Raw genomic sequence first — 8671 nt, 5'->3', positions numbered from 1 at the left:
AGACCTCAGGTGTCTCTTCCTATAAGGACACTAATTAGATCCGGGCCTCACTTTATTAAACCTTAATTATCTCCTTAAAGGCCCCATCTTGAAATGCAGTCATATTGGGGGGGGGTGAAGGCTTCCACATATGAATGGGGGGTAAGGGGGAGGCACAGTTGAGTCCATAGCAGAGGAGGAGCCGGGCCCAGGGAGAACACCAGGTGAGAAGGAATCCAAATACCCAACCTGCAGGTGCCACCCTGGCCAGGTGAGCAGAGGCGGGGGGGGGGGGGGATGAGTGAGGCTTGGGGAACAGGAAGCGGGGGCACTCTGGCTCGGACATGTGAGTAGCCAAGGCTCCGAGGCCCGTGATGGTTTCGGGTCTGGGAGGTGGGACATGGGGCGTGCAGTTGAGGAGCGAGTGAGTGGCAGCCTCTCGCTCCCCTCCCTCGAGATGCTGGGCTGCTCCCCACGGAGCGGAGCGGACTTTCGCGCCTACCTTGCCTCCTCCCTCCTCTGCTGCCTGGCTTCCGGGGCCTGGTGCATCCTCAGGAGTCTCCTCTCCGCCCTCTTCTGAGACCAGCGCTCCAGCTTCAAGCCCCTCCCCCGCCCGGACCTGTGAGTACAGCTGTCTCTCTTCTGCACCAGCTACCGGCAGCACCTGCTCTGCTGAGGGCTGTCGGGGGCATTTTCTCCGCTGTATTTTGCACCCGCTACCCCTCCTCCCTCCCTGCAGCTCAGGAGCAGCGTCCTCGGGGTGACAGGGTCTCGATTTGCCGGATGGACGTTCTGGAGCTGGAGTGAGCTCTGGCTACGGTGACCAGATTTCAGCCAGACCTGTGTTTACCAGGTGTGATGGGCTCTTGATAAGGGCAGAAACAGGATGGTGGGGAACCAGCTAGAAATGTAAGAAATATTACTCCTGCTCTGTTAACCGTGACTGTTTTGCTCTGATTAAAGAAGGCACATTCTCACCTGGCCGGCAGTTACACACCCAGGACCTGGGAGCTCACCGGGAAATGCAGCCCATCCTCCCCATCCGGGAGCTGCCTGTGATCAGGGAAAGATGAGCAACTTGTTGCAGAAACCAGAGCCGCCAGCCCTTTAAAGATCCCCAGCCCCTGCATATCACCAGCCCTTTGAAGACCCCAGCCCTCTGCTTACCTGTTAACTGTCCGTTTGGCATACCCTTTGGCTACTTCCCCATGTAATCTTTTGTCCTTTTACCCAGTATAAGCAGCTGGCTTATGGTGGGTGGAGAGCAGACTTTTTGTGGATGACCTGCTGCTCTCCCATACTGTCGGCAATCTATATATATAAAAGGCTAATATGCGAAGTGTTTGTCTGGGTAATGATGCCACATAGCAACGCCTGGCTTCCTCTCCCTAGCCACTAGCTTCCTTGGAGTTTCTTCAGCCCAGGAACAGGACTTGCTTTATAGCCAGGTGCAAACATTTCACACTTTAACCAAATGTCTGTGAAGTGTTTTCCCGTGCCTCATCTCATTTGATCCTCACAGAAGTCCTGGAATAGGTAGGTAGGAGACTCGGTAGAATCCTATTTTCTTTTCATTAGCTGGAAAATGGAGAATTAGAAAGCTTAGAAACTTGACCTGACTGAAAAGAAGAAATGGTGAACCTTGAAAATGACTTCAGGTTTTCTCACTACACAGAATATAGTCAAACATGACTGCAGTTAAATATTTTACCCTTTGTTCTCCCTGCATGATCTGCAATAATAATCTGCTTCATGTTGATATTTACTGCTGTGTTGCTGACAATGACCTGAAAGAGAAGTTGGGGTGCTTCACTGGGCAGGAAAAAGTTTAGCTAAGTCAGAAAGCAGGTCTAATTAAGCAAGTTTATTCTATGTCTATAAAAGGCTAAGTTGAGTTGTGCATGTGCGATACACATAAAGCTCTCACTGGCACCAATCGCACGCATGTGTTTCGATCTGTCATTGTCGATCGTGAATTTGGTTGACACTTCTATTATAGAGAAAGGGTGAATAGCAATATTAAAATATTTCTTCTAATTAATTTCCTTTCAATGTACACAAATTTGTGCACCGGGCCACTAGTATTAGAGTAAAACCTCATATGATTCAAACCTGTCTCTGCTTAATTGGCTCAAGTAGTGACTGGGACACATTGATTGTCTGGTTATACTCTGATGTTTTCTATTATATAATCTATGCCATACTTATTTTCACCATGTGTGATCTACTCTGATATTTCCTATTATCCTCTACTAGAGGCCCAGTGTACGAATTCATACACCAGTGGGGTCCCTTGGCCTGGTCTGTGGGATCAGGCTGAAACCGGCTCTCCTACATCCCCTGAAAGGTCCTGGATTGCAAGAGGGCACAGGCCAGGCTGAGGGACCCCACTGGTGCACGATCAGGGCTGGGGAGGGACGCAGGAGGGCTCCAGGGCGTGTCCGGCCCGTTTTGCTCAGTCCCGATTGGCTGGACCCCAGCAGCAAGCTAACCTACCAGATGGAGCATCTGCTCCCTGGTGGTCAGTGCATGTCATAGCGAGTGGTTGAGCAGCCTTAGCATATCATTAGCATATTACTCTTTGATTGGTTAATGGGATGACTGGACACTTAGCATTTTAGGCTTTTATATATAGGATGCTATCTCAATAAGAAATGCTGGCAATACTCAATAAATTCATTGCACAACCAATCCACTATTGAGCAATGACCTGAGGTCCAAAAACTCCAGACCTCCCAGGATCCACTGGGCTCCGTGAGTCCTGTTTCCAGCTTCCCCCACCCCTCAGTTTCAGGGCCTGCCAACCTGCCTCCAAACCACGTGCCTTCCTTTGCATGGGCTGCCCTCTCCCAGGTGAGGCGGGCACACCAGGTGAGGGCTTCAGACCTGCAGGCTGGGCTCCAGCGTGTGCTCTCCCAGAGGCCCAAGTCTCCAGGATTGCTGAGCCAGCGAGGTACCTGGAACTCCTGGCTCCCACTGCACCGAGGACCCGGTGACTGTCCCATGGGGTGGCTGGGGAGCTCCACCTGCTGAGGGGTCACTATCACACCCACAAAAGCAAACACCATTTCGGGGCAAAATGCAGCCTCTGGCTTTTCCTGTCTCTTCTCAGGTTTCCAAGCCTGTGGGCCACCCCTCAGCGCCCCCTGTAGGGAAACTCAGGAACACTGCTTCTTACACAGACCTCTCTGCTACACTGATTGCTGCAGGCTGTAATAATCAGTTATAAAAAACATTCTCTACTGGAGTATGAACCCCACTACCAAACCTGGGTGTGTGAGTGTGAGTGTGAGTGTGCTTGCCATTGGAGAAAGGATGGAATAAATGGGTGTTGTTTAAGCCCATTCAGCCTAGATTAAGACACAGTAGGAACTGGTCTCTGTCGGCATCCCATCACAAAGAAACAGAATTCCCGGAGGGTGAGGCCCAGAAATCAGGATTTTAAAAAGATTCCCAGGTGACTAATGTGCAGCCAAGGTTGAGAACCACTGCGCTAGCATCTTCCTTTGCCACGTGCCCAGGCCACAGGTGATGCTGGATCCTCTGCAGTGCGGGTGATGGAAGCCTGCGCAAGGGCCCCGCAGGTGAGTGGGAAAGACAGCTGCGGCCACAAGGCTGGGAGAGCGGGTGTGTGGGAGAGGGCTCAGGCCTCCGGGACCGAGTAGGACTGGGAGGCAGGAGCCTGCAGACTCGGGGATCTGGAAGCTGGTGGTGGTGGTATTGGGCTGCGGAGAAACGGGAGGCGGAGGGCAGCGAGGCCTGGAGGCGGGACCTCCGCCTGCTCACCAGCCTGGGCGCAGCGAGGGCAGCGGGGAACTCTGAGTGAGGAGGATCTGGGCGACCTGGGCCAGTCCCAGCTCTCCTACCGGCCTGGACTGCACGTCCTCACTGTGCAGGGTGCGGGCGAGAGTGGGGGAAGTGCGAGGTAGAGGGCCGGCGGGCCTGGGGAACCTGGCGCAGGAGCGGCCTCCTGAGGGCTCTCTTGGGCACGTTTTTCCTGCAGAGCAACAGGCCACCGAGTTCTTTCTCCATCTGTCTTCCCTCAGGGAAACTTCCCGGACCTTCGCCGCCTGCCGCTGCACAGGGGGTCCTGGCCCGCGGCGCCCCGCTGCGCCGGGAGGGGCGGGCCTGGCGCGGGGGCGCAGCTGTGCCGTCTGCGCAAGGGTTAAGCGGCTCGCAGGCAGCTGCCGCGCGTGCCTTGCAAAATTTCACCAGAAGAGGGTACAGTTTGAAAGGCTCTTGACGTCAGGCTGGAATTCCTATTGTGCCTGGACACGGCTTGGGCAGAGCAAGCCCAAGTTCGCTCTCCCAAACCCTCTGCGGACTGCGCGGCGGGGGGCTCAGGGACACGGTCGGCGCGGGGGACACACGCCGGCGCCCGCGTGGCTCCGGGACGCGCTAGGCGCTGTCTGCGCGCCCCGGGGAAGGGGGACCCTGCCCGCCACCACCCAGGACACCCCACTTCTGCAGGAAGCCGAGCCCCAGGGGCGGATCGCGCCGCTCGGGGAGCCGAGGTGAGTGCCCGGGGTGGGGCCGGAGGCCGCGAGAGCCCCCCGCCCACGAGCCTCGGCTCCCGAATGCCCGCCCCGAGCCCCGCCGGGTGCATGCCTCCTCCGCCGCGCGTCCCCGCCGGCGGCTCCCCGCTGTGACCGCCCTTCCGAGCAGGCGGGCGCCGGCTGGGCTTCCCCGAGAGCCGCGCACCGGTGGGACCAGCGGACTCCCGGGCGGCAGCGGCGGCGGCGGCGGCGGGGCGCGGAGCCGAGAGAATGGACGGAACCGGGGAGCGCAGCCTCCCGGAGCCGGACAGCCAGGGCTCCCGGGTTGGCGACGACGTGGAGATCGTGGTGAACGTGGGGGGCGTCCGGCAGGTGCTGTACGGAGACCTGCTCAGCCGGTATCCTGAGACCCGGCTGGCGGAGCTGCTGACCTGCCTGGCCGGCGGCTACGACAGCATCTTCTCCCTGTGCGACGACTACGACCCCGGGAAGCGCGAGTTCTACTTCGACCGCGACCCGGACGCCTTCAAGTGCGTCCTGGAGGTGTACTATTTCGGGGAGGTGCACATGAAGAAGGGCATCTGCCCCATCTGCTTCAAGGGCGAGATGGACTTCTGGAAGGTGGACCTCAAGTTCCTGGACCAGTGCTGCCGGAGCCACCTGCGCGAGAAGCGCGAGGAGCTGGAGGAGATCGCGCGCCGCGTGCAGCTCATCCTGGACGACCTGGGCCTGGACGCGGCCGCGGGGCGCTGGCGCCGCTGCCAGCAGCGCGTCTGGAAGTTCCTGGAGAAGCCCGAGTCCTCGCGCCCCGCGCGCGCCGTGGCCGTGCTGTCCTTCCTGCTCATCCTCCTCTCGTCCATGGTCATGTGCATGGGCACCATCCCCGAGCTGCAGGTGCTGGACGCCGAGGGCAGCCGCGTGGAGCACCCGACGCTGGAGAGCGTGGAGACGGCGTGCATCGGCTGGTTCACGCTGGAGTACCTGCTGCGCCTGTTCGCCTCGCCCAACAAGCTGCACTTCGTCCTGTCCTTCATGAACATCGTGGACGTGCTGGCCATCCTGCCCTTCTACGTGAGCCTGACGCTCACGCACCTGGGCGCGCGCATGATGGAGCTGACCAAGGTGCAGCAGGCCGTGCAGGCGCTGCGCATCATGCGCGTGGCCCGCATCTTCAAGCTGGCGCGCCACTCCACCGGCCTGCAGACGCTCACCTACGCGCTCAAACGCAGCTTCAAGGAGCTGGGGCTGCTGCTCATGTACCTGGCCGTGGGCATCTTCGTCTTCTCAGCCCTGGGCTACACCATGGAGCAGAGCCACCCCGAGACGCTGTTCAAGAGCATCCCGCAGTCCTTCTGGTGGGCCATCATCACCATGACGACCGTGGGCTACGGCGACATCTACCCCAAGACCACGCTGGGCAAGCTGAACGCGGCCATCAGCTTCCTGTGCGGGGTCATCGCCATCGCCCTCCCCATCCACCCCATCATCAACAACTTCGTCCGGTACTACAACAAGCAGCGCGTCCTGGAGACGGCGGCCAAGCACGAGCTGGAGCTCATGGAGCTCAACTCCGGTGGCGCTGGTGGAGGCGAGGGCAAGGCCGTGGGCTCCCTGGGCGACCTGGACAACCTCCCACCACTGGAGCCCGCAGCCAGCAAGGAGGGGGCCTGGGGAAGCCGGCTCAAGATCTCCCACAGCGACACCGTCATCCCCCTCCTGACCCAGGAGAAGCACCACAGGACCCGGCTGCAGAGCTGCAAGTGACGTGGGCCGATGGGGCGCAGGTGGGCAGATGCTGTGACTGTCCGTGCCCCCCCTCCCCTCCTGAGCTGAACTCTGAAGGCCCTCTGGGCATCTGCCATGAGGCTGGGTAAGACCCTGTGCGTTGCCGGCTGTCCGGGAGCCGGCGCTGGGGAGGGGTGGCGGGGAGCCAAGGCTGGAGGGGTGATGGAGGCTGTTTCACGGGCGGCAGGGACCCTGGGCCCGATCTGTATCTTTCAATAAAGCCCTGCTCTGTGCACCCGCCCGTGTCGCAGGTTCTCTTACTGGCTGGGGATCCTCACCCCTGCCCGACCCCTGGATGGGGGTGGCTCAGGCATGCCCAGTGCCAGGCCCGTGCCAGGCCGGAGGTAGGTGTGCAGGCCAGGGGGGTATTTTTAGTTGGAAGCTAATTGCAGAAGGGCTCACACGCAGGGCTCGGCGCCAAGGAGCCTTGCCACGTTCCAGGAGGCTCTGTGCCTGCGGCTCCTCTTTCCTTCTGAGGAGAAGCTCGCTCCCGGGGACGCCCAGGAGGGCGAGGGCCACCGAGCTGGCACACCCGGCAGCGCGGTTACCACGGATTTATCACCTGCGCAAGGCCCTTTTCACAGCTTCTTCCCATTCCTTCTAGCAACCCTACTAGATAGGCATCCCCATTTTACAGATAAAGAAACTGAGGCCTACGGTCACGCAAAGGAGGGATTCAACCCCAGATCTGATGATCCCAAAGCCCAAGCATCGTCTCTCTTTTTTTAAAAAAATGTTTTTTATTGATTTTAGAGAGGGAAGAGGGAGAGGGCTAAAAACATTGATGTGAGAGAGTCCAGGGGTGGGGCGTGAGGGTGGTCCCCGATGCTGCTTCCTGTATGCCCCCTACTGGGGATTGAGCCCAAATCGAACCTGTGACCTCTTGGTTCATGGGCCGATGCTCGACCACTGAGCCACACTGGCTGGGCCATGCACTCTCTCTGACACCAGGTGACCTGAGGACAGGCACATGCTTCGGCGCATGAGGGGAGAGTGGACCTACAGACCAGGACAGGCCTGCCCTCCAGCTCCTCCCTCCTTCTCGCACCAGCACCTCTGAGGCAGCAGGTGGACTACCTGAGCCTGCCTAGGTGGCCCCTGCCGGCTGGGGTGGGGAGCCCCAGAAACAGAGACAGACAGACCTGGGTCTGAAACCAGGAAGAGATGTGAGATCCTTCTAGCTCAAACATTTTTCTCTCCTCTCCCTCTCCCACCACTCCTTAGCCGTGTGGTCTAAGGCCTGTGGATTCAGCTCCCCGACCTTCCTTCCGAGCACTTATAAAATGGGAATATTAGAAATAACCTCGGAGAGTCAGGGTGCCAGCACGGTGCCTGGCACATAGTGACTGCTCAGTGAGTGGCGGCCATTGCTGTTACTCTGGGCGGCACACGAAGCCTCCTCAGGCCTGGGCTGGGCTGGGCATGCAGGGGGGAGTGGGGACAGGGCGTTGTCACACTGTCCGTGGTCAAAGGCGGTCTCCGTGGCACAGAGTTGGTCCCAATAGGCCCCTTCCCTAGGCTTCCACCTCAGGAGCCCCAGAGCTCTGTCCTTCCTTCCCTGGGGGGCAGCTGGTGCGGAGGGAGGAGCCTGTGGGGTGGGGGGCGGAGGAGGTGGTCCCTGGTCTGTGGCATCCCGGGCAGGGCGGTCTGTGTCTTCTCTGGGCCCTGGCTTTCCCATATGCGCGAAGAGGGAGGTTCTTGGGTTCCCACCCAGTCTGCCCTCCCAGGGTTTCAAAGCCTCGGCTGTAGGGCTTGCTGTGTTGGGGACTCCAGGGGTGGGAGGGCGTCATGCTGGAGGGGGCCTAGGAGGGGGGCCTTGGGAGAGTCAGGGCCCCTTGTGGGGTGCAAGTCCCTGAGCCAATGTTGTGCACCCCCCCCCCCACGTTTCTCCAGGGAGATGCTGCGTCAGGGGGCCGTGGAGGGCAGAGGAAGGAGTGGGGGAGGAGAGGGTCGGGAAGAGGGGCCTGTTTCGCGGGCTCAGGGGGCCTGCTGAGTGGGTGCGTTGCCTCTCTGTCCCCCCCCCCCACCCACCCCCCGCCCCAGAGCCCTAGGGAAGCCGGAGCCTGTGCCCCTGGGCCGCCTGCGGGCTCTGAGCCGGGAGGGGAGGGGAGGGAAGAGGCGGGGGCAGGGGCAGCTGGAGAGAGGCCAGGGGGCGCCTTCCCTGCTGTTCGCTGGGGTGGGGGTGGGGGGTCGGGAGGTGTCTTTGCAGCCACAGAGCATCTCGGAGCCGTTTCCTCCGCTGGAAGGAGCCGAGCCGAGAGCCCGAGAGCGTGGAGGTTTGCTGCGTGTCATTCGCGCATGAGGGTCGCTCAGGGTCCAGGTCCCAGAGGGCCCGGAGTGTCTTTAAGGAAAGAGGGGAGGGAAGCGCGCTTTTCGGACCAGACGCTCAGGCCGTGGAGTCAGGGCCCAGC

At 60.0% G+C, this 8671-nt stretch overlaps 1 protein-coding gene across 1 annotated transcript; it reads left to right on the top strand.

The window, feature by feature from the left end:
* The first annotated feature begins 4131 nt into the window (after positions 1–4131).
* On the top strand, positions 4132–6488 carry KCNF1 (potassium voltage-gated channel modifier subfamily F member 1). The gene has a single exon (XM_059660533.1). The coding sequence runs from the start codon at positions 4746–4748 to the stop codon at positions 6237–6239; it is 1494 nt and encodes a 497-aa protein (XP_059516516.1). The 5' UTR covers positions 4132–4745; the 3' UTR covers positions 6240–6488.
* Positions 6489–8671: the final 2183 nt, after the last annotated feature.

Source organism: Myotis daubentonii, chromosome 12 (assembly GCF_963259705.1).
Source record: "Myotis daubentonii chromosome 12, mMyoDau2.1, whole genome shotgun sequence".
Classification (NCBI taxonomy): Eukaryota; Metazoa; Chordata; class Mammalia; order Chiroptera; family Vespertilionidae; genus Myotis; species Myotis daubentonii.
Note: the sequence above shows the minus strand (reverse complement) of the source record. Positions and strands in the feature narration are given on the sequence as shown.